This window comes from Ovis canadensis, chromosome 4 (genome assembly GCF_042477335.2).
Source record: "Ovis canadensis isolate MfBH-ARS-UI-01 breed Bighorn chromosome 4, ARS-UI_OviCan_v2, whole genome shotgun sequence".
NCBI classification, from domain to species: Eukaryota; Metazoa; Chordata; class Mammalia; order Artiodactyla; family Bovidae; genus Ovis; species Ovis canadensis.
In genome coordinates, this window is record NC_091248.1 from 82,084,276 (window position 1) to 82,109,554 (window position 25,279).

At 44.7% G+C, this 25,279-nt stretch overlaps 1 protein-coding gene across 14 annotated transcripts in view; it reads left to right on the forward strand.

Annotated features, from left to right (window-relative positions):
- Positions 1 to 7,168: 7,168 nt before the first annotated feature.
- Positions 7,169 to 25,279, forward strand: part of TRIL (TLR4 interactor with leucine rich repeats) — a 158,906-nt gene continuing 140,795 nt past the window's right edge. For 9 of the 14 annotated variants that reach the window (XM_069586731.1, XM_069586730.1, XM_069586737.1 and 6 more), the window contains exons 1-3: positions 7,169 to 9,689; positions 19,779 to 19,878; positions 22,516 to 22,619. In XM_069586731.1, the coding sequence (XP_069442832.1) occupies positions 7,257 to 9,689 (2,433 nt within the window). In that variant the 5' untranslated portion in view covers positions 7,169 to 7,256 and the 3' untranslated portion in view covers positions 19,779 to 19,878; positions 22,516 to 22,619. The remainder of the gene's footprint in view (positions 9,690 to 19,778; positions 19,879 to 22,515; positions 22,620 to 25,279) is intronic. The other 5 variants (XM_069586738.1, XM_069586739.1, XM_069586735.1 and 2 more) reach the window with 1 other exon arrangement.

The window sequence follows — 25,279 nt, forward strand, 5'->3', positions numbered from 1 at the left end:
TTTCAGGTACACAAAAATACTCTATGCTGTAACCATAAACAATATGTGTGTGTGTGTTCAGTCACTCAGTTGTGTCCAACTCTTAGTAGCCTACTAGGCTCCTCTGTCCATGGGCTTTCCCAGGCAAGAATATTGGAATGGGTTGCCATTTTCCCCTCCAGGAGATTTTCCCAACCCAGGGATCGAACCTGCATTGATAGGCAGATTCTTTACCACTGAGCCATGTGGGAAGCCCCCAAAATATGTGAATTTGACTTATTTCCTAAGTTATTATGCTCAGCTAATAACCATCTCTCCCCTTTTAGCTTGCCAGAGGGCCCACATTTTACTGTAGTTTTATAGATAGGCAATCTGTTTGTACATGTTGGTTTCAAATAATCAGGCATCTCTGAAATGATGGATAAGGACATTCCTTGGACATAAATCCTTGGACTTTTTCTGAAGACGTAATTTTCTTGAACTGTTAGAAACACCTTGTAAATGGCCTTAGACACAGACAGTATTATATGGACTGATACTTTATACAAAGATTTTACTTCATTACTTTCTTCTCAAAAGATAATTGCTATGAGCATAGCATATGGCACTCGTGTGTTTATTTATGATGACACCGTCCTCCTAAATTATCGTCTTAAATACATTTAACTCCCCAAACATCCTGAGCTCCCAGAAGGCATGGGCTTTGTCTACTCTGTCCATCCCCAAGCTCCTAGCAAAGAAGACACTGAAATGTTTGAATAAGCATGTAAGAATTCTTGTTCAGTCACAATACCTAAGATGATATCTGGGAATGTGCTAAATAAAGATCCCTAGGCCCTATTCTGGAGGTTCTGAATCAGATTGTCTGATGGTGGGCCTAGGGTCCTGTATTTTTAATAAGCTCCTTGGTTTCTTCCTTGTAAAATGGGGATAAAAGTAGGCCCTACCTCACAAGGTAATTGTGGAAATGAATGAGTTATTTCATGCAGTGTTCAGACCACTGCCTGGCCCTTAGCACTACACCAGTGCCCATGTTACTACTGTTGTTATTAGGATATGATCAGCCCATCATGAACAGGTGCTCAGGAAATAGTGTCTATTAACTTTCTCAAACTTAAGTGTGCATAAACATCAGCCAATGGCTTATCAATGCAGGTGCTGGGGCCTTGCCCCCTGAGATTCTGATTTAATAAGGCTAATACCTAGCCAGGAATCTGCATTCCTATATTCCCTATATAAGGGAAAATAGAGAATCAGCAGATAAACTATAAACCAGTAATTCTCTTATTCACATTCCTAACCCTCAAGGCAAAGAAACTTGCCTTTCCGACTGGGGCTAAAAGGGGGCTCAATTCAGATAAAGAAAGCTTTTTTTGGGGGTGGGGTTCATCTGATAGCATGCCAAGGGACCACTGGGACTCTCGACTTACTTCATCTGTGTCTGTCTGGCATTGGCTCATGAGGGGTGAAGAGACAGCTGCCTTCCCTGAGTACACTGGGGATGCTGCTCCAGCAGAGCTTGGCAAATCCACCTCTCCCTGCAGTGGGGAGCAAGGCCTGAGCTCTCCTCCCCCTAACCTGTCCTGCCCCAGAGCAGCCTGGGCCAACTCACACCAGCTCCAGAGGCTGCTGAAGACAGGGCCTGGAATCCTTCCCACCTCTAGAGCTGAAATTCAAGGGAACCACAGTTGCTTGAGAAGAAAGTGTGTACATCCCTGGCAAGCCCAAGATTCCAAGTCTGGGCAAGAAGAGCCAAAATCCCTCATGCCACATATATGCATCATGGAACCAGCCCAGACTTGCTTTTGCTTCTGACCTCTGCAAATTCCCCCCAGTGTGCCTGAGATTTAAAGGGCAAAGTTTCCAAAAGTAAAATGACAGTGCTCTTGTTTCTCTTACAAATAGCTTTCCTTCCTGGATTTCTCTTTCTTGTGATTATGCAAATTATACACTTAAGCATAATCAATACTTGACTCTCCTGGAACCTGATCAAGCTGGGATCCATCCATAAACAGAGACATTACATACTTAAGAGATAGGCATTTAAATGGAGACAACTCTGTCCTTGCTCTAGCTAAAAATTATTGCTTTTTATAGAAAATGAGGTATAGGCTATGTTATAATAAAGTAGAATTTACATTTTTAAAAATGCTTTCAACTTCTGTAATTTTTCTCCTTGTTCTTTAATCCAAGTACATGTTCTTTCTTCTCCTAAAATGCTACAGAGGAACAGACCTGTGTCCAATGTTTGAAAAGGTTGAGGTTAGAGCACTGGTCCATGGTTCCTCCTCTTAGCTCTGGCTCCTGGAATGTCACGAGGAGTTTCCTGGAGGCCTCCCAGGCATTAGAGTGGAAATCCTAGCCCACACCTCCATATTCTTTTGACAGCAGCCCTTTAGCCTCCTCTTGACCCTAGGGATATATTCACTTGTGGCATGACTGGTCTCCAAGAGGACAGAAAGTCCTGCAGAGAATTGGACAATTAAGTAAAGAACTCCAGGGTCTCAGGAACCCTGAACAGGAGTGGGGACGTAGGCAGTGGGTAGGTACATATCTCTGGAAGCCTGAAATCCACATCCTGCTCTTATGGGGAGGAATACAACCAGAGAAAGATTGGACACAGCCCTCTAAAGTCCAGGGTCAAGTGCAGGTCCAGGAGTGGTACCATATATGTGGTTATCTATACAATGCTTGCAAGTTGTATTATATAAGTGAATACCTTAGTCTAGATGGTCCATCAACACATGCCCCAGAGAAACCTCTGTCAGAGATTCCAAGGTTTGAAATGTCAAGAACTAGATAGATAACATTTTCTTTGCGGAGCACTGGGAGAGGTATCTCTTGATGTTGCCCTGCAAATGTGATTATGTCAACTCCCAGCTGAAAACCTTAAAGGGGAATAAGGCTCTATTTATTTGGAAGTCATTGTATGAGCAAGGTTTCTTGTTACTGTTTAAAAAACACAGATGTCGGGTGCTTCTCTGGTTGTCCAGTGGTTGAGATATTGCTTTCCAATACAGGGGGTACAGGTTCAATCCCTGGGCAGGGAGCTAGGATCCCACATGCCTCCCAGCCAAAAAAAAACCCAAAACATAAAACAGAAGCAAAGTGCAACAAATTCAGTAAAGACTTTAAAAATGGTCCACATCAAAAACGTATTTAAAAAATAAAAATAAAAGGTTTAAAAAACAAACAAACAGCAACAACAAAAAAACACAGATGTCAAAAGAATTTCACCAACAAAGATTTAGACAGAAGATCTGAAGGTTTCTAAGTCACTCTCTGGCACTGGTTCCCCAGGTTTCGCCTCCTCCTTCCCCGCTAGCCATCACGTAGGTAGTACTCAGCACTGACCTCCTCTGAAAGGCTTCCTCAAGCCCTCAGTCCAGCCAGGTGCTCCTCCTCAGGGCTCCCACAGCTCTTAGCACCTGGCACTGCAATTGCTCCCCGCCCGGCAGCCTCTCCACCCTCCTAAATTGCTACACCCTGAGGTCTGGCCCTGTGTCTTACCAGCACTGCATTCCCACGGCTCATGCTGAGATTTGACACATGCGAAATTCTCACTAAATACTTCTTGCCTGATCACCAACAGCAATATGGAGCTGCTTTTATAGCTCTTCACTACCAGAGGCTCTAAGTACTAAAGAATTCAGGTAAAATTTTAACTCCCGGAAGAGACAGATGGTCTGAAAATAAATCAAACACTTGAACATGTAGCATCGCAGACATGGAGACCACTGGGGGCACGTACAGATATCACATATGTGTGCTTTGCAGTTTTTAATCTCATTCATTTGTTAAGCTGACTTCAGGTTACATGCCTTAAAAAAGGAAGCATTTCTTAAAAAGTTGGCAATCATACTTCTTCATAAAGAACATATATGTACCTATACACACGCACACACTCACTCACACACACACTTCATCTGCAGATTTCAAAATTTTACCCTTACTGAAATTAGATTGACGGTGCTAGGGACACCTATCAGAAACTTTCTAGTCACTTGAAATTTGGCACACTATACCTATTTTAAACAATGTTAACCACAAGGGGCAGATGGGTTACTTCAAGAAAACAGAGTGCTATGGAAAACCAGTTGTCCTTTGACATGAAACCACAGATGATATTATTTCTATCTGTAATCCAGGACTACTGGTAGAAATATTAAGCACTGGGCAATAAAAAATACTGAACATCTGCAGGGGTCTGACAGCAACCCACTCCAGTATTCTTGCCTGGAGAACCCCATGGACAGAGAGGCCTGGTGGGCTACAGTCCATAGGGTTGCAAAGAGTCAGACATGACTGAAGTGACTTAGCATGGCACCTCACAGCAAGACTCTGATAACTGTGTACAACTCACTTAAGTGTTAGTCACTCAGTCGTGTTCGACTCTTTGTGACCCCATGGACTATAGCCCACCACACTCCTCCATCCATGGAATTCTCCAGGCAAGAATACTGGAGTGGGTTGCTATTTCCTTCTCCAGGACAACTCACTTAGAGGCATCTAAATATAAAGGAAAGCCATTCTCAGCTGAGTAAGTGATTAGTCCAAACTGCAGTGGCCTCTGGGGGAATGACCCTGCTGTCCTCCTTTGTGCTGTGCTGTGCTTAGCTGCTTCAGTCATGTCCAACTCTTTGTGACCCCATGGACTGTAGCCTGCCAGGCTCCTCTGTCCATGGGATTCTCCAGGCAAGAATATTGGAGTGGGTTGCTATGCCTTCCTCCAAGGGATCTTCCCAACCCAGGCTCGAACCCAGGTCCCCTGTATTGCAGGAGGACTCTTTATCATCTGAGTCACCAAGGAAGCCCAAGAATACTGAAATGAACAGCCTTCACTCTGGATATTTTCCTGCAAGAGCCAGGAGAAGAAAAGAAGAGTCTGATTTCTGCTGCTGCTTCTTCCACGTCACACCTCTTAGTCTCTGACCTCTTTCCTGCTCAGAAGGCTGCCATCCCCATGCTGGGGACTCAAAAGTAGATGCTGCCACAGCTCCATCCCAGATAGTGGCTCAACTGGAAAGCTAGCAGCTTCTTAGTTTTTTTCCCTCTGAAAAGTTGAGTGACCTCTGTTGCCAGCAAGCATTGAGGCTCTTCCAGAAGCTTCTGGGGCCCAGATTAGGAGAACTTGTTCTACATGGTGCAAGCTTGGGCCTTACCCTCTAGGGCACCAGACCTTCATAAGGAGGACTGGAGTCAAGAACTAAAAGATTTCAGAGGTTTCTCACAATGAGAACTAAAACCCCAAATACCAAACCACCTGACCAACTTCATCTTTTCATCTTGTTCAGAAAGACACTTTTTACTTCCTCAAGTTTATCTTTTACTAGAAATCTCACAACAAATACAAGCAAACTTTCCCTGCTCACTGTGCCCTGAATGGACATTTTACTACCTACCTACCTTCCATTTTCCAGTGCCATCTCTCTGGTCCCTGCTCATCCATAACTCCTCACTGACTACGCTGCCAATGGTCTCATCTTTCTATAAATTCACCTGCCTGCATGAGTTGCTAAATGAGGCAATTAATCAGCATCAACACTGGAATTATTTAAAATCACCTGTATCTCAGCAGCTTTCTCATTCTACAGCCTTAGTTTCTTATTTAATCTTTCCTGTCTTGTCCCCCTTACTAGATTGTCAGCCTCTTCAGGTGAAGATATGTCTGCTTTAATTTTCCATACAGTAGGTCCTTAAAATCTTTTTTTCTGAACACCCTGGGATGAAGGTAAGGGATAGCTTTCAGGAACAAACAGTAATTAAGAGCTCTTCCTTGCCCTTCTCATTCTCAGTGGGGGCTGCCCTGAATGGAGCCATTAATAAATACTCCACTCCCCATGGATAATAAATGTTCAGACTTCCCCAACCGAATCAGGTCTGAAAAACCGGGGGGCCAAAAAACTTTGAAGATTGCTGCAAGCCCAGGCATAAAGGGGGAGGGCCCAGCTATAGGAGTAACCAGAGGGTCTGTGCAGGTTAGTATACACACAAACACGTACGTGTAGGGCTTGTCCCAAGGGCTCTAAGACTACAGGAGAATTAATGGGACTAAATCACCAAAATGTGACAAGACACTTTCACGGTGGTAGAACCAGTTCTGAGGTTTCTTCACGTTCTTGCCTACAGCAACGCAAAGCAGCTACTCTGTTCAGATCCCTAAAAGGTGGGCGATGCCTCTCCTGGACTGTCGGCCACCAGTACAAGGATGTCAAAAACCCAAACACACAACCTAGCCACTTCCGACAGTGGCCCACCGGCGGCTCTTGGCAGACAGCCTTGTGCACCCCAAACTTCGCGGAGATCGCTGGCGGATTCCGTGTTGCCCGAACTTCTTGCAAGGGGCCACCCGGAAGAGCAAGTGTCTTAAAAATGAATAAGACGAGCTGTGCTCCCACTGCTTCGAAGCGACTGGTGTGTTAGTCTAAAATAAAAAGGTTTCTGTCTGCAAATCCCGTTTGCTCCCCCGGTAATCCATCCCCGCCCCCAGTCCGGCGTGTCCGACCCGTACAGCTGTTTTTAATCCCTACTTTTCTCACTTGGCGTCCCTGGCTAGCGTTGACCAGACGCGGAGCCCCACTTAGCGTTTCCTCCTCCCCCTACCCGGGTCTGTCCTCCCTCCGCCGTCTCCTTTTTCTCCGCCTGCATCCCCGGGGGCAGAGTGTGGGAAGAACGAATTTCCGCCCGGTTTGCTCTCCACTCGCCGACTTGGGTCCCTTCCGGACGCAGCCTGCACACCCCCGGCTCCTCCCGGGGCTGTTCCACCGAGGTTGCGCTATCGCTCCCGCACCCGGAGCGAAGAGGCGCGGGCTGCTGGGGCTAAGCCGCCGGGGCTCAGCAGCCAAGCCTCGCCCGGAGGAGCTCTTGGAAGGGCTCCCGCCTGCAGCTGGGGAATCCGCTCGGCAGGGAGAATCCGTGCCAGGGAATCCAGCTCTCCGGACTCAAGCTGCAAACAAAAAGCTCAGGTCTTGCTCCCTCCCTCTGTTTCCCCCACCCCCACCCCGACGCGCACCCGAAGAAACAGTTTTCGGCAGAAATGCAACAAGTAGCACCCGGAGCTCGCAGAGCGCCCTGCGCCGCCTGACTTGGCCCGGCAAAGCCCGCCTGCAGAGACCCGGGCCAGCCACCGGACAAAGGGCGGAGGAGGGGCTGGACAGCACTGCGAAGTCCGAAAGAGGCCATTTAGCGACTCTGGCCAGGCCAAGGGGAATGCAGAGGAGACACAGAGCCGGCGGGCCAAGAGGACGATCCGGCCGCAGCACGCAGGGCGGGCGGCGATGGAGGCTGCCCGCGCCTTGCGCTTCCTCCTCGTGGTGTGCGGCTGCCTTGCGCTCCCGCCGTGGGCCCAGCCGGTGTGTCCGGAGCGCTGCGACTGCCAGCACCCCCAGCACCTCCTGTGCACCAACAGAGGGCTCCGCGCCGTGCCCAAGACCAGCTCGCTACCGAGCCCACAGGACGTGCTCACCTACAGCCTCGGGGGCAACTTCATAACCAACATCACGGCCTTCGACTTCCACCGCCTGGGGCAGCTCAGACGGCTGGACCTGCAGTACAACCAGATCCGCTCGCTGCACCCCAAGACCTTCGAGAAGCTCTCGCGGCTGGAGGAGCTCTACCTGGGCAACAATCTCTTGCAGGCGCTCGCCCCGGGCACCCTGGCCCCGCTGCGCAAGCTGCGCATCCTCTACGCCAACGGGAACGAGATCGGTCGCCTCAGCCGCGGTTCCTTCGAGGGCCTGGAGAGCCTGGTCAAGTTGCGACTGGACGGGAACGCCCTGGGGGCGCTGCCGGATGCCGTCTTTGCCCCCCTGGGTAACTTGCTCTACCTACATCTGGAGTCCAACCGGATCCGCTTTCTGGGCAAGAACGCCTTCGCCCAACTGGGGAAGCTGCGCTTTCTCAACCTCTCTGCCAACGAGCTGCAGCCCTCCCTACGCCATGCGGCCACCTTCGCACCGCTGCGCTCCCTCTCCACCCTCATCCTCTCGGCCAACAACCTGCAGCACCTAGGGCCGCGCGTCTTCCAGCACCTGTCGCGCCTCGGCCTACTTTCACTCAGGGGCAACCAGCTCACGCACCTCGCGCCCGAGGCTTTTTGGGGGTTAGAGGCCTTACGCGAGCTGCGCCTGGAGGGCAATCGGCTGAGCCAGCTGCCTGTGGCACTGCTGGAACCTCTGCATAGCCTGGAGGCGCTGGACCTGAGCGGCAATGAGCTGTCGGCTCTGCACCCCACTGTCTTTGGCCGCTTGGGCCGGCTGCGTGAGCTCAGCTTGCGCGACAACGCGCTCAGCGCTCTCTCCGGGGACATCTTCGCAGCCAGCCCGGCCCTCTACCGGCTGGATCTAGACGGCAATGGCTGGACCTGTGACTGCCGGCTGCGGGGTCTGAAGCGCTGGATGGGCGACTGGCACTCACAGGGCCGGCTCCTCACCGTTTTCGTGCAGTGTCGCCACCCTCCGGCCCTGCGGGGCAAGTACCTGGATTATCTGGATGACCAGCAACTGCAGAACGGGTCTTGCACAGATCCCGCGTCCTCGGTTCCCCCGATTGCCGACAACAAGCGGCGGCCCCTACCCACAGCTCCAGGAGAGGCGGTGGCGCCCCCTGCAGGTGCCCTCGCGGAGGAGCTGCTGCCGCAGCCACAGCCACAGCAGCGGAGTCGAGTTCTGCCAGGGATGGCCTGGGATGGGGCGGCCAGGGAGCTTTCGGGTAACCGCAGCTCCCTAAGGCTGAGTCGGCGGGGCCCAGGCCTCCAGCAGCCGGGCTCCAACGCCGCTGCTGCCGCGGGCACGGCGCCACACCCTCTGGACCTCCTCGAGAAGCCTGAGCGGGCACATCCGACTCCGTCGGATCCTGGCCCCGCGGAACCCACCCAGACGGCCACGCTCTCCTCTGCGCCCGCCGGCGACCCCTGGCAGCGCGCGGCGAAACAGCGCCTGGAGGCGCAGCAGCAGGAGAGCGCCGCCCAGTCCGACGGCGGGGTCGGCCTGCCGCCGCTGGTATCCGACCCATGTGACTTCAATAAGTTCATCCTGTGCAACCTGACGGTGGAGGCAGTGGGCGCCGACAGCGCCTCGGTACGCTGGGCTGTGCGCGAGCACCGCAGCCCAAGGCCGCTGGGCGGCGCGCGCTTCCGCCTGCTCTTCGACCGCTTTGGCCAGCAGCCTAAATTCCACCGCTTCGTCTACCTGCCCGAGCGCAGCGACTCGGCCACGCTGCGCGAGCTGCGCGGAGACACCCCCTACCTGGTGTGCGTGGAGGGCGTGCTCGGTGGTCGGGTCTGCCCGGTGGCTCCCCGCGACCACTGCGCGGGGCTGGTCACCCTGCCAGAGCCTGGGAGCCAGGGTGGCGTTGACTACCAACTGCTGACCTTGGCCCTGCTGGCCGTCAACGCGCTGCTGGTGCTCCTGGCCTTGGCAGCCTGGGCGTCGCGCTGGCTGCGGAGGAAGCTGCGGGCTAGGCGGAAGGGCGGGGCTCCCGTCCACGTTCGCCACATGTACTCTACCCGACGACCTCTGCGCTCCATGGGCACTGGCGTGTCCGCAGACTTCTCTGGCTTCCAGGCGCACCGGCCGCGCACCACCGTGTGCGCGCTCAGCGAAGCGGACCTCATCGAGTTCCCGTGCGACCGCTTCATGGACAGCGGGGGCGGCGGCGCAGGCGGCAGCCTCCGGCGGGAGGACCATCTCCTGCAGCGGTTTGCTGACTAGGTAGATCCAGGGCCTCCAGGGGCTGTGGAGACCATTTCCTTGGCCCTGGGGAGCCGCCTATCCGCGGGCCCCAGCAACCCACCTCAGGGGAAGATCTCCTTTTATCAGACCTTCTCTCTTCTCCCTTTTGAGTATTTGCCAGAAGGGCCAAAGAATGATAGCAGCTAAATCCGCACCACCCGCCAAATCCTGAGACTCGCTCATGAAGTAAATGGTTGGTGTTGGTGGTCAAGACCAAGAATAAGGGACAGATGGACGGTGGGGTCAAGAGACTGGAAGCCTTCTTTTCTACGTTGGTGCAGCTGTGAGAATGGACTTGTTTAATGCAGTAGTCTGGCCTCTGGGGTAGAAAAGGGTACTCGTTGCCCCCTACGTGGCCATGAAAGAATTGGATGCTTGTGTTTTTGTTTGTTGGAGTTTTGTTTCTATTTAAGGAAAAAAAGAACGTATTACCATTACAAAGGTAGCTTGGCAACTGACTCCACTGGTCTGGTGGTCTCTGCCTAGAAGGGTGATGTTGTAAACAGGTGGTGAAGTTTAACACACTCATGGAGGGACTCTTGTTGACTGATAGAACGTTCAGGATAACTTAATGTTTAAATAATTAGAGATGCTACTTTTTTTTTTTTTTTCAAAAATGTGAAGATTTCTGACATTTAACAAACTGACCAGTAAACTCAAGGACCGTTTTAGTTGAGCAGGGCAGTTCAACTATTTTTCTTTTAACATTAACACCACGAAAACATTTGCTGACCTTTGGGTTAATTAAGATTACAAAGTTTCTCAGGAGGAGGCTGCATGCAAGACTTCTCTGTAGGGGTTGCTCCTGTGGCTTTTTAAATTTTATTTTTTAAACTTTCATGTGGAAAAGGAAATTTCAATGTCAGACTCCATAAAAGAATGTAAGGTGTACATAACTGATGACCCAATAGAGAATACCATCATTCTAGTTCGCTTTACCACATCTCTGATGACCTGTCCAGGTTGGAATAAATGTGATGTGGTACTTCTCATGTTTTTATCAGTAACACGCAGTTAACTGTGCCATACTTTTCTTGAACTGCACAGTTAAGTGATCAAGGTAATTTCCTGATAGGAGGTGAGCAAAAGGTGACTTGCAATTGATAGTGAAGTGTTTGATCACGTTATTGTCTTATATGAAAGAGTGGGGAGGGGTGAAAAAAATGTACATCAGTGGTTGTATGTTTCTACTAAAACCAGATTGTTAGGAATACTTAAACCTCACTGTGAAATAATTATATATTTTGCAAATTAATCCCTCCACTACCCAGTGGTTTTTTTTTCCCCCCATGTTATTAAAACTTACCTTTTAGTTAATAATTGCAGTATTTTTTTTTAAATGTTTTTGTTTTAAACTTAGGGTTAGTCTTTATTTGTTCAGTTGTTTTCAACTCTTTGGGATACTTTCATTCCTTGATATTTATGAAAGTAGATGTTTATCACTAGATGTAGTGCTTTGGTTTACATGAATAATTTTGTGTGTGGTCTAAAAACACAGTCACTTAGAAGATGTACAAGATGGTTTTATTCAGCGTGGTTACAGATTCATTGGCAGCAGGGTGCTGGGGAAGCCACTGCAAAGGTGCTAAGGCTAACAGTGAATTTTCTGTTTAGGGCCTTAAGCCCCCGAGGGTCCTGAAGACTCAGGGAATCTGTCATATTCCAGAGGTCCTTCAACCCCGCTTCACCCCTTTTCCGTTTCGTCTCCACTGAACCAGGCCTGCCTTGTCCCAACAGCTGAGTAGGAACACAGGGATTTTAATGAACTGATCTTTGTTTATGTTCAGATGAGTAAATGTCCAGACCACTTAAAGTACAGCTGCTTTTCTGGCAGTCTTATCTGTGAGGCCCAAACTTAATAAACCACAGGAAATAGACTGTCATTCTTAGTTTGTGGCCAAGGCTTGCTTCAGATTTTGAGCCTTGGGAGAAGTGGAGTTTGCTCTTATTTGCAACCTTGTGGTTATCTTGCACCTTTTGTGCTCCTACCTTTTTCATTCAGAGAGCAATTGCATTTCTTAGCTCTTGCTTTTTTTACCCAGCAATGTAATAAAGTGAGTCCCTTTGAAAGTCTGAAACAGACCTCTGGTTCTTCCTACCACCTACCCTTTCAACTGCAGAAATCACTGAAAATGGTTAATGCCTGAATCCATGTAAAAACACTTTCACTGGAAAGTCTTTCAGTGGGAAATAAATAAATGTTATACATTGTTATGTTCAGTTATGTCAATAAACCCACTTACTAATGGAGATGTTTTCTTGTTGGAGTTTCCAAATATTTTACAGCCTTTCATAATGGTACACTGAATTTTTATACAGCAGTTTTCATCAATGAAGATGAAACAAACTGGAAGTCTTTCTGTCCTCTTTCACTGTCTTTTAGTTTCCATTTCCAAGCAGAGTGTGGGCTTTCTTTTTAAGAAATGCTTGTGACTTTCTTCCCAAAGAAACAATGAGATGGCTTTAGAAGCAGGTGGTCCGCCATGATGTGAAAATGCTGTCAAAACACCAGTGACAGCAAAATAATGGGTCTCAGCAGGTTCCAGTTGTTTAAAAAACACTGATTAAAAGTCAAGCTCTTGCACGCTCAAGGTCAAAAATAAGAAATTTTCTTGACCTAGAGGCCATCTTTGCCATTAAAAAGTACATCAAAAATAAAATTCCTAAAGAAAAAAAGAAAACTTTGGGAAAGTTAGGAGTGTTCAGTTAAAGAGCCATTGATGAAGTCTGGAATGTGTTGGGGTCATCAGCTCAGCCAGTAAGACTATTGCTTTCATAAGGCAGATCATTTTATGATGCTGCCAGTTAATAATTAGCATGTGTTCAGAACACCTTCACTAATTTGCCAAACATCTGGTTTTTCTCAGAAGTACAGTAACATGGGCAGCTACTGCATATTAAGAAACTATTACAGTAGACACTGGGTTACCTGGTGTTTGTACTTAACCACTTCCTCCTCTGCTTCTGAGACTTGGAGATAAGTGACTGAAGCATTCTAGTGCCACAGATGTATTCACAATTCCAGACCATGACCCAGGATCAAAACATTCTTATAGGCCTCCTATCTTCACCATCTCAGAGAATTATAGCATCACTAAAATTCAGAACGATTTTAAGGAAGTGATGAAAGAATTTCAAGTCATCTGAGATTACTTTCTGTTTACTTAATCACTTTGTGTTTGAACTTCTACAGCAGTGAAAATGAGGATCCTGGGTCTTGACTGCATGGCGCTATTTTAAGGAATAAGTAAAAAACATTAGCACCAGTTATAAGGCAGATCTTCATAAGCAGTTCTTCAATGTACCAATAATACATAACAGATGTATTATTGGTATTATTGGTAGCAGTATGACCCTATGGCAGGGTATGACACATTTAGAAGTTATATGATACATTTTAGAAGTTTCATGGGCAGGTGATGGGCTTAAGCCCTTAACCAATCAAAGTTCAGATAATACTACCACAGTGACTTCTCCTTGTTTTGGTTAATTGAAGCTCTTCTATGATTTAGTGTAGAAGGATAGCTCTTGAAATATTTTCTCATTATTTAAAAAAGAAGTGAATATACTAGTATTTGAGCAACATGTCCTATGTTTGTTAAACTCGACATAAATTCATCTTTTAGATCAGAACTAAGACTGTAAATGGTCTTGCTTATATAGTGCCCCCCTACTTCCCATTAACTTAGTGATAGCATCTCCAAGTGTTCTTTTACACTTAGTTTACTTAAAAGGATACTTTGCATTCACAACTGCTTTTTCTTAGGGATTTAAAGTCACTTTATCCTCCCCAATCATCTGGCAAATAGTATTTATTTCGCATGGGAAACAGAGGTATTTAGAGGTTATACTTATTTGACTACTGAAATAATTTAGGGGAAAAAGTAGCTTCCTGATACCTGGTTGCTTTATCTTGGGGCAGAATGCCAAAATATCCCACTGCATCTGAGAGATTTTAAGCTACAGACATTGTGATTCCTTATGGCACAGAAACGGGGCTCTGTAATTTGGCTGTCTAGCATCAGACAGACAAATTGTCACGTACTAACACTGTAAGCAATAGCATCTCCTGAATCTGTAACAATACAAATTTGTTTCAAATTCACCAAATGTTCATAAATGCTAGTCCTGTGCCATAGTTAATGCTGAGACAGCCATATCGTTTTAGGTTAAGACCAGCTGTAGCCAAGTAGCAATTACTCACTTTTCCAAGTTAAAGGTTTTGATGAACTGATGCTTACCCCGCAACTAACTGTCTACTTAACTGTTAGTATATGTACACACTTTTAATGGTGATCATGCATTTTTTTTTTTCTCAGTTGTGGTGTCCTTCTAAGGATTTTTACTTTAGGAAATGAAAATGAGTGCAAATAATAACAAATACCCATATTGATTCAGTTCAGTTCCTCAGTCATGTCCGACTCTTGGAGGCCTGATGGACTGCAGCACACCAGGCTTCCTTGTTCATCACCAACTCCCAGAGCTTGCTGAAACTAATGTCCATCAAGTCAGTGATGCCATCCAACCAACTCATCCTGTCATCCCCTTCTCCTCCTGCCTTCAATCTTGCCCAGCATCAGGGTCTTTTCCAATGAGTCAGTTCTTCGCATCAGGTGGCCAAAGTATTGAAGCTTCAACTTCAGCATCAGTCCTTCCAATAAATACAGATGGACTTTGTTGGGAAAGTAATGTCTCTGCTTTTTAATATGCTGTCTAGGTTGGTCTTAGCTTTTCTTCCAAGGAGCAAGCGTCTTTTAATTTCATCGCTGCAGTCACCATCTGCAGTGATTTTTGGAGCCCCCAAAAATAAAGTCTCTCACTGTTTCTATTGTTTCCCCATCTATTTGCCATGAAGTAATAGAACCGGATGCCATGATCTTCGTTTTTTGAATGTTGAATATTAAGCCAATTTTTTTTTCACTCTCATCAAGAGGCTTTTTAGTTCCTCTTCACTTTCTGCCATAAGGGTGGTGTCATCTGCATATCTGAGGTTATTGATATTTCTCCCGGCAATCTTGATTCAGCTTGTGTTTCTTCCAGTCCAGCGTTTTTCATGATGTACTCTGCATATAAGTTAAATAAGCAGGGTGACAATATACAGCCTTGACGTACTCCTTTTCCTATTTGGAACAGTCTGTTGTTCTATGTCCGTTTCTAACTGTTGCTTCTTGACCTGCATACAAATTTCTCAGGAGGCAAGTAAGGTGGTCTGATATTCCCATCTCTTGAAGAATTTTCCACAGTTTGTTGGGAAACTATACAAAAAAGATCTTCATGACCCAGATAATCATGATGGTGTAAGCACTCACCTAGAGCCAGACAACCTGGAATGCGAAGTCAAGCAGGCCTTAGGAAGCATCACTATGAACAAAGCTAGTGGAGGTGATGGAATTCCAGTTGAGCTATTTCAAATCCTGAAAGATGATGCTGTGAAAGTGCTGCACTCAATGTGCCAGCAAATTTGGAAAACTCAGTGGTGGCCACAGGATTGGCAAAGGGTAGTTTTCATTCCAATCCCAAAGAAAGGCAATGCCAAAGAATGTTCAAACTACTACACGATTGCACTCATCTCACATGCTAGCAAAGCAGTGCTCAAAATTCTCCAAGCCAAGCTTCAACAATATGTGAACCAAGAACTTCCAGATGTTCAAGCTGGATTTAGAAAAAGAGGAAACAGAGATCAAATTGCAGCATCCATTGAATCATCAAAAAAGCAAAAGAGTTCCAGAAAACCATCTATTTCTGCTTTATTGACTATGCCAAAGCCTTTGACTGTGTGGATCACAACACCCATATAGCACCACTCAATAACAGTTCACATTTTGCAGTGTTTGTTTTCAGCCTTAATAAATGCCTGATTGACAAAGCCCCTGACTTTCTTTCCCAGCTACCATTGTGAGATTGATGTGTGTCCTTCTGACAGTCAGCTCTCCTTTTTCACAGAAGTTATGTTGTGTAAGGTCACAGCAAACATTAAGTTATCAGACACTGAACTATTGCTCCCAGGGGAAATTCAGGGTTAGCTTCCTGTGTGTCTCTGGCCACAACATTTTCATCAGTTCATCAATATATAACCTTATTTTATGTGTGCTTCTGTTTAAAGATACCATATTTAGTACGTATCATTGACTCATTAACCTTGAACTCATGGCTCACCGCACTATAATCTATGCCTGAAGGAAGTGTATCTAACACATATATTTTCTCCCCAAGACTCATCACAGCCTTTCAGGCCTTCCTTAGGGGCACTAGCCAGCACTTCTGCACTATGCTTGGGAGCCCTTTCAAACCACAAAAACACCAACAAAAAGCACAAAAACTTAAAAAAAAAAAAAGTAGCACTAAATAGACTGTGAAAAGGACACTTGTTTAGAATATGAGATAGGAAACAAGAAAGCAAAACAGTGTTTTGTTCAGCACCAGCTGGGAACACATCTACTCCACGTGTGTTGGCCAGCGGCTGTGAAAGTGCCGCAGAGCAGAGATTCTGGGGTTACAGATAAGTTCAGGTGACTAGGTGAGCTTACAAACAAATAACCTGTGAATAATGAAGATCAACCATACATTTCATCTCCCCCATCCTCCTCCTGTACCCACGACCCCTTTTCTCAACGCCATAAATTAACTCTTCTATCCTTTGAGCAATCTTTTTTAAAGTAAAATTGGTACATACTATTAGTTTCAAGTGTACAACATAATCCTTGGATATTTGTATACAAGGTACACTACAGAGTAGCTACCACAATAAGTCTAGTTACTATGGTCACCATGCAATTGACTGCCTTCACCCATTTCACCCACCTTCCAACCCCCTTCCCCTCAGATACCCATCAATCTGTCCTCTGTATCTCAGAGTTCTGTCTGATTTATCTCACTTAGCATGATATCCTCAAATTCCACCCATGTTGTAAAAAAATGGCAATGGCAAGATTCCTTTCTCTTTATGGCCGAGTAATACTCCACAGTATATGTATATCACATCTTCTGTATCCATTCATCTGTTGATGGTCACTTAGGTGGTTTCCATATTTTGGCTATTGTAAATAATGCTGCAGTGAACATAGGGGTGCACTTTTCTTTTTAAGTTACTGTTTTTTGTTTTTGTGGAATAAATAAAAACCCAGAAGTGGGTAGCTGGATAATATAGTTCTATTTTTAGCGTTTTCTCTTTTGCATGGTAACCACATAGATGTGGTTGTATTGTTGATGACAGTGGCTTTGTGGGTGTGTGCTGAGGATGGAAATGGAAGGGCTGCTTTCTTTTTCTTTTTAGACAATTTTAGTTTGGTATTTTCTAGCGATTGTCTCTGAAGTGTTTTGCTCTTTTGCTACATGTGCACAATCTCTGTTTCTTCTTTGATGCTATTTATCATACACTAAAAATGTACCTACTTATGTATCTTTTCTTACCTTTGCACATTTATTACTTCCCCAATTTTCAGGCAGTGTGCCGCAAAAAGAGGAAAAGTCTAAGTGCATCCCAGGGCTAAGTATATCCCAGACCTAAGTACATCCTGGGGTTAAGCGCATCCCTGATCCCATCTACTCTATCCCCTTTTCCAGTTCATTCAATTTTATTAATTTATGTTCTTATCATCATCATCATTCTCAACTTTTTCCTTGCTTTTGATCTCTTCTTTTTCTAGTTTCTTAATGTAAAATCTTTAGGTTATTGTGACCTTTTTTTCCTACTAATATAGTGATTTGATTCTATAAAGGTCATCAAGTTCCCTACAGATTTTGTTATGTTGCATTTCAATTTTTACTCAACTGAAAATATTTTCTGATTTCCAGATGGTTTCTCCTGTGATCCTTGAATTATTTAGAAGTTCAGTTCAGTTGCTCAGTCATGTCCGACTCTTTGTGATCCCATGAACCGCAGCACACCAGGCCTCCCTGTCCATCACCAACTCCCAGAGTCCACCCAAACCCATGTCCATTGAGTCGGTGATGCAACCCAACCATCTCATCCTCTGTTAACCCCTTCTCTTCCTGCCCTCAATCTTTCCCAGCATCAGGGTCTTTTCAAATGAGTCAGCTCTTTCCATCAGGGCAAAGTGTGTTGTTTCATTTCCAAATATTTGGAGATTTTCCAGACATCATTCTGTTGTTGATTTCTAGCTTGATTCCTCTGTGGTCAGAGATTTCAGTTCTTTAAAACTTGTTAAACTTTGTTTTATGACCCAGAATACTTTCTGTATCGATAAATGTTCCATGTGCACATGAAAAGAATTTATATATTCTGCTATTTTCATGTAAAGTATCTTGTAAATGTTAATTAAACATAGCTGGTTGATAGTTTTGTTCAACTCTTCTGTTTTGTTACTGATTCTTTTGTCTACCTACTCAATTAAGATAACGAGAAAGAAATGTGGATTTGTCTATATCTCTTTTCAGTTATCTCAATTTTTTTGTGTGTATTTTGAGGTTTCCTGTTTTGGATTGTTATATCTTATTATATACTAGTCCCTTTGTATTGTATAATATCTCCATCCCTGCTGAAAATATAACCAGTTCAGTTTTTTTTGAGGGAAAAAAATAGAAGGAAAGAAAATACATACACACATATATATGTGTATATATACCTATATATGTGTATATATATATACATATATATGTATATATATATATACACACACATATATCTATATGTATACATAGATATAAAATAATATATATACTTACGTATATAACATATTGTGATATACGTTCTCTTTAAAAAAATAATTCCTGGTGCCTGTAACTTGGGTGGTAAGTCCCAGTTTCTATATGATATTGTACTCCTGCCTGAAGAACTTCCTTTAACGTTTCTTGTAGTGGAATTCTGTTGGCAATGAATGATCTCATCTTTCTCAGAAAACGTTTTTGTTTTACAAGAATGTTTTTTGTTGGTGTTAGAGATTTCTTCATTGACTTTGCTTTTCTCTCAGTGCATCAGAAATGTTTCCCACTGTTGTCTAGCTTGCTTAGCTTCTGGCAAGGGGTCTGCTCCAATTACGCGGGATTCTCTGTATGATGCCGCTCTTTGTTCTGGCTGCATGCGAGATGTTCTCTTTAAGCTGTCTTCCAGCAGTTTGCTTGTGATGTGTCCATGTGTTTAAAACGTTGTTCTAACTGCTTACGTCTCTTTGAGCTTCTTGCATCTGTGGTTGTCTTTCAGTAGTTTTAGGAAATTGAGTCATTTGAAATAATTCTTTAAATATTTCTTCTGTCCTGCTTTTTTTTTCCCTCTTTTTTATATGGAAATTTAATTACACATATGTTAAACTGCTTGATTTTGTCCTCTTGGATATTATGTACTTTTTTTTTTTCTTTTACACATTTAAAATCTTTGTAATTCTGCTTAGATCATCTCTATTGGCCTACCTTTAAGTTTACTAATCATTTTCCAACTGGTTGCAGTCTGCTAATTAGCCCTTTAAGGAATTATTCATCTCTGATACCTTTTTTTTCCTAGCTGGGTTTTTAATTTTTTGGTTTGTTTCTATTTGTTGAAATTCCATATCTGTCCATACATGTTGTGTAATTTTCCAGTAGATCTTTTAATATATTAATTCTTAGTTATAGTAAAGTTTTTGTCTAATAGTTTCTGCATCTAGACATCTCTGAATATAGTTTTATTGATTGCTTTTTATTTAAACAATAGGCTATTTTTCATGCTTTTTTATTATAAGCATTATAAGTCTTGTAAGTTTTATTTGAATGCTAGACTTTGTGTCAGAAGAATACTCAAGACCAAGACAAATATTCCTTACGCCCAGGAGAGACAACTCTTCTGTCAGACTATACCAAAACAGTACTTTAAAAATCATCTCACAGTAATTTGGCCTTTATGTGTTGCCTGTTTCCCTTATTATGTATCATATGTCCAGGGCAATACCCAGAGTTACATTATTCTTCTGTAAATATTTGATGATTGACACGCAGTCCATCTCACAGCCGCAACTGCTTCCCGCTGTCTTGACATGGACGGGTCACTATCTTGCGCTATGAGGTTAGTCCTTTCCACTAGTGTGTGAGCTCCCTTAGGACAAAAATCCCATTTTACATTTCTCTGTTTCTCCACAGAGCCTGACTGGCTTAGAGTTCCTGGCTACCTGCTTATCGATGAGTTTACAAGGCAGCTGTTCAACCTTTCCCTCTGAGACACACATGCCAGACTGTTCACGTAAGTCATCACTCCTGTGCTGCGGCAAGTCACTAAATAGCTGTAATCCCACCAACTGTACATGTATATAAGAACAGTTGAAAGCTGATTTGGGTGCTGTAAGATGGTATGTTTGACTGGGGGTACCATATGATCTTACTTTTTCTACCTTTAATATAGGAACATAGTTCTCAAAAAATGAACATCTGGGAAATTTAACATATGTTTCTTCCCTTTGTGTGCTATGTAGAGATTTCATGTTGCTGAGGATAAATCTGGAATTGTGTCCTATTTATGTTCGTATTCCCATCATAGCATATTCCTGCATAGTGCGTTTCACATAGTAGGTTCTCAATATATCCCAGTGGATTTATTTTTCTTAAATTTTAAGCGTTAGTCCTATTAGGAAGGGAATATGATAGGAGGAGTTCGAAGCCTGAGTCTGGGCTTCTTAGGATGTGGAACAGGATATTGTTGTCAACACACTGATGTTATTTTCCACCTGGTCCCTGTTTTTTAGTAACTTCTTCCCCTACAAAATTATGACTGAGACTTTAAAAAATCCAAGGCAAAACAATCATGTTTGAATTTCTTTGTGCACCAGAAAGGCACAATAAGACAAGTGTTTTTGTGAGATAAGGAGTGTTTCAGTGACATGGTGAAGCATGAATTGAAGTGTAGGCCACTAGTCCCACCAGGTGAATGATTATCTGCAGTTGCCAGAGTGAGCAGCTTCCACGGCTGATGAAGCTGCTGACCTTGGCATATTTATCATCATTACCTTAGGGGACAGAAACCAATATCTCTATTCTCATGAATATACATCCATAAAAGGAGACGCAGCTAGTTGAAAATAATTTGTGTGTATAGGTGTTGTGTCCGTGTGTGTGTTGATAAAAGCATGGTGGGGTGGGGAGTGAGAAATGGTTGCTTACATTTTCTTTCCTCTTTTAACTTTTTCCTGTTTTTACTGAAAAGAGAAGATGACATCAGTCTCTCATCTGCAAGCTTGAATTTATAATAGATACTCCAGTCTGCAAGACTTCTAGGGGCATAGTTTTTCCTTATAAGGGAGCTAAATAAGGCTGCAAAACATGGATAATCTGTGTTATCATCTCTCAGGCTATGATTGCCATCCGATTAGGGAGGCCAGGGGTGAGGGATGTGACCTTGGATGACGCTGGATGCTGTCTCCCCCAGCCCCCTACCCCAGCATGGTACTAACTGCTTCCTGGCCTGGAGTTTGGAGGCAGGCTTCGGGACATGAGTCCACAGACAGCACCAAGCCTGCCAGGAAGCTGTTTGGGAGAAGGGGGTATGGGTGGCAGGGCTCTAGGTGCTCAGGCCAAACCAGTCCTGGAACAAGGTGAAGGACATAAAAGAGGCTTTATTTCCTGAACGAAGTGATTGCCCTATGTTTGGGTTTGCTAGGGCTGCTGTAACAAAGTTCCATGGACTGGCTGGCTTGAACAGCAGAGGTGTATTGCTACATAGTTCTGGAGGCCGAAATCCAAGTTCAAGGTATCAGCCAGGCTGGTTCCCTCTCAAGGCTATGGGAAAGAACAAGTTCCACATCCCTCTTCCAGCTGCTTGTGGTTTTCTGACAATCTTGGGCTTTCCTTGGCTTGTAAATGCATCAACTCAATCTCTGCTTTCATTTTCAAGTGATGCTCTCCCTGTGTGTGTCTAAATTTCCTCCTTTTATAAGGAGACCAATCATGTTAAAGTAAAAGCCCACCCTACTTGCATATGACCTCATCTTAATTGCAGTTACGACTGCAATGACCCAATTCCCAAATAATGTCACATTGTGAGGTACTGGGGGTTAGGACCTCAACATCTGAATTTTGGAGTTGAGGGGGGGTACACAACCCCACCCTTAAGAGAATTCATCCTGTTGATGGTTGATTCAGTTGGGAGTATTTTCTTGATTATTAAAGGCAATAGGGACGGGACATGGGAACAGGGGAGGAAATGGTGGAGCAGGTTTTTTTTTTTTTTCCTGACAAAGAATCAGTACCTGGGAGCTTGAAGCCTGCAGGGAGAAGTGTTAGGACTCCTTCACTGTGCCTCAGGATAGTCATATTTTTGAAGACACAGACAGTATCTGTGTTGAAGTATGATCCGTGAGTCAGAGCACCTAAGTCCCCGTAACTTTTCCAAACTTGCCAGTGGTATGTGAGTTTCAGCCACCCAGGCAAAATTACCCAGAGTTCCTGTGTGATGCCTTCAGAAGTTTTGGGGTGCTCTCCTGAGGAGCCTTTCTCCTTTCCTGGGCTCTGGAATATGGTGGGAACTATCTGAGGAGCAGGTCCATTGGAAAAGTCCTGACCTTCCAGCCACTTGTTTTCCTAATAGTATAGTGTTTATGGCATCACTGACTTGATGGACATGAGTTTGAGCAAGCTCTGGGAGTTGGTGATAGAAAAGGAAGCCTGGCGTGCTGCAGTCCATAGGGTCTCAAAGAGTCGGACATGACTGAGTGACTGAACTGAACTGATAATAAGTGTTTTCAAAACAAATTATCTATTTCCTTAACAAATGCCAAGGTGGGATGGTGTGTCGCTAAGACCAGGCACTGGAAACTTTGTGAGATATAATGTATGCATTATGTTAGTCATTAGAGAAACCCATAATAGTATTATTCCCATTTTTCAGATGAAGCAATCAAGGCTTGTCCAGGAGCTCAAAGGCATCAAGTGACAGTCAATTTCTATCTGTATTCTTTCACTCTTCCTCCATGCTGTCCTAAGTTTTTGAAGGTAAGTCTCTGAAAGTGGATTTTTTAAAAAAACAAATCTTAAATACCACACTGAGATAAGACTTCACTTTTTTTTTTCCTTTGAGCCTCCATTATAAAATGAGGAGACTGGATTTATTCAGATGATCACAATGGGTACACGTAGCCCTAAAATGCATCTAATATTATGATTTAGTTTTCCTATTTGGATATAAAAAAGAGGGGATGTAGGCTGTCGATCTGCCTTTTTTTTTTTTAAGATGGAATTTCAGCATCTCCTTGTGGAATTTCCTGGTTCTCAACCAAATATGTAGATCCCGCCTCTCAGAATCTCGTCTATTTTGGACAGCAGTAGGATAATAATCTGGTTATTTAGGGGATCTGGTCTTTGGATCCTTATGGTATTATTTTTTTCTCTTCTTCCTCTGTCTCTTACCACTCCCACAGATGTTCAGAGCTGACCACTTTCAGCCTCCCTGGCACTGCAGTAGCCAGTCTCCCTGGCCAGGGAAACATGGTCGCCCTTCTGTACTGAGATCAGCTCCCACTATGGGCACATCTCCTGTGAGCCAACCAACAGGCTTTGACTGATTGAGTTCAGGAAGACTTGCTTGTTTGTGGATATGGTAATGACGCCAGTAAAATTCAATTACTGGATCCCAGAGGACTGTAGCGAGCGATAATATATTAGGAAACATGAGCTTTGGAGTATCTGAGCCGAAATTATAATGGGGCTATTGAAAAACAAACAAACAAAAATCCTAGGCCTTCATTTAATAATAGACGCTGCTGCTCTCCCCACGAAAAATTAGTTCATCAACTAACCCTTTGTTCTTGTCATAAAAAGAATGTGCCCGAGACAAAGCCAAGGACATTTTGTCTTAATTACTTGGTATTGTTGTCACCCCCAGAGCCCACCTGGCTTCAGGGTAACTGGTGCACAGGGAGGAAGCAGCCGCCTGGAGGGGCCTCCCAAGGCCACGGCACTAATCCATGCTGGGCTCACAGATGCTCGCTGCCCATGGCCTTGGGTTTCAGGTTGCCATTCTGGGAGGAGGTCTGAATGGAGGTTGTAACCTCAGAAGGTCCGGCTAGCACTTAACCACTGACATCCATCAAGAATGTCAAGGCTCGCATTGTCTCATTAATTTGAACCAGTTTTCCTGCCATCAGATCCTTTTTCATTCCTAACCTTTCTGCTGTGTCTTTCTTCCTTTGTGAGAAGTTTATGGCCTCCATTGTTTATGCCCTTTGCCTGTGAGTTGTACCCTGGAAGGCCAATCTTAGGGGAAAGGCACATTTTCCCTCCTCTATGCCGTAAGTGGGACTTGCAGAATTGATTGACGTTTCTTCCCCAGGATGAGTTTCAAGTGTGTGAAAGAACATCTAAGGCAATCTGGATGTCTCTGTAGACTCTGTTTTGCAGATAATCTTAAAACTTAAACCAAAAAAATTATTTGGCTCCATTGGGTTTTCGTTGCTATGTGTGGGCTTTTCTCTAGTTACGTTGAACAAGGGCTACCCTCTAGTTGCAGAGTATGGGCTTCTTGTTGCGGTAGCGTCTCCTCTTGCAGAGCACACGCTTCAGGCACACAGGCTTAGTAGTTGTGGCTTGCAGACTCTAGAGTGCAGGCTTATTAGCTGTGGTTCACAAGCTTAGTTGCTCCAGAGCATGTGGGATCTTCCCAGACCAGGGATCAAACTAGTGAATCTGCGTTGCAAGGTAGACTCTTAACCACTGAACCACCAGGGAAGCCTCAGTCTTAAAGTTAAAATGGTTTGTCATTGCTGTCTTCCTTTACCTTATTTCCTTTTCAACCAGATCCCAACCGTCAAGTGTAGACCACAGAACTGATGAACAGGAGGTATGGAAAGATGGCAAAGGTGCAAAAAAAAAAAAAAAATTCTGACCTAGCAGCACAGTATTTTCACTTGCAATAAATATCTTTTTGAGGTATCTATTGAGACCAAGTCCTTTTCTTGCCGAATTGGTCCTGACCCCTCACACCACTGAAGGACTATAAGTGTAGAATGCTTACTTTATGTGACCCCACAAGGCTGGTCAACTCATGACCCAAGCTGGGCACAGTAGACTCTTGCTCTAAGAGCTGGAAAGTGAGCTGATTGTTAGGTTGGGATGGAGCTTGGAGAAGGCAGAGGTCTGGAGTTTGGGCCTCCATTTTCAGCCATATGTCCAGAGAGGTGGAAAGTTAGAGGAGGGGGGAAATTTGCCATGACTCAGAGAAGTTAAGGGAAGAAGATACCAGAGACTGTCCATCCCTGGAGAGACAGGAAAGTCACTCCCTTGGTTCAGAGTGAGTCCATTTTCTACTTTCAGACTGTTGTGAAGCCTGACTGCATTTCACTGGGGACCCTAAGAGTCTCCCAATAGAGTCTCCTTTTCTCTTCGGTTGATCTCCATATGTTAGGGGGTGTGTGTGCTCGAATGCATGTTTAAACTACAACATTACCATCTAACATGTCCTTGGGCTTGGATGACGTTTGAGGACAGTGTCATGAATGGCTGTCCAGCACGAGATGTGGAATATAGCAGGTTGTCCACATGACATATATTGAAAGGATGTAAAATAGCCCTGGCAGCAAGGCGGTCTCGCTGTAGAAGTGGAACCCTTCTGTAAAGGGTGACCCTTCATTTCCTTTGCTCTTCCCCCAAATCTTGCA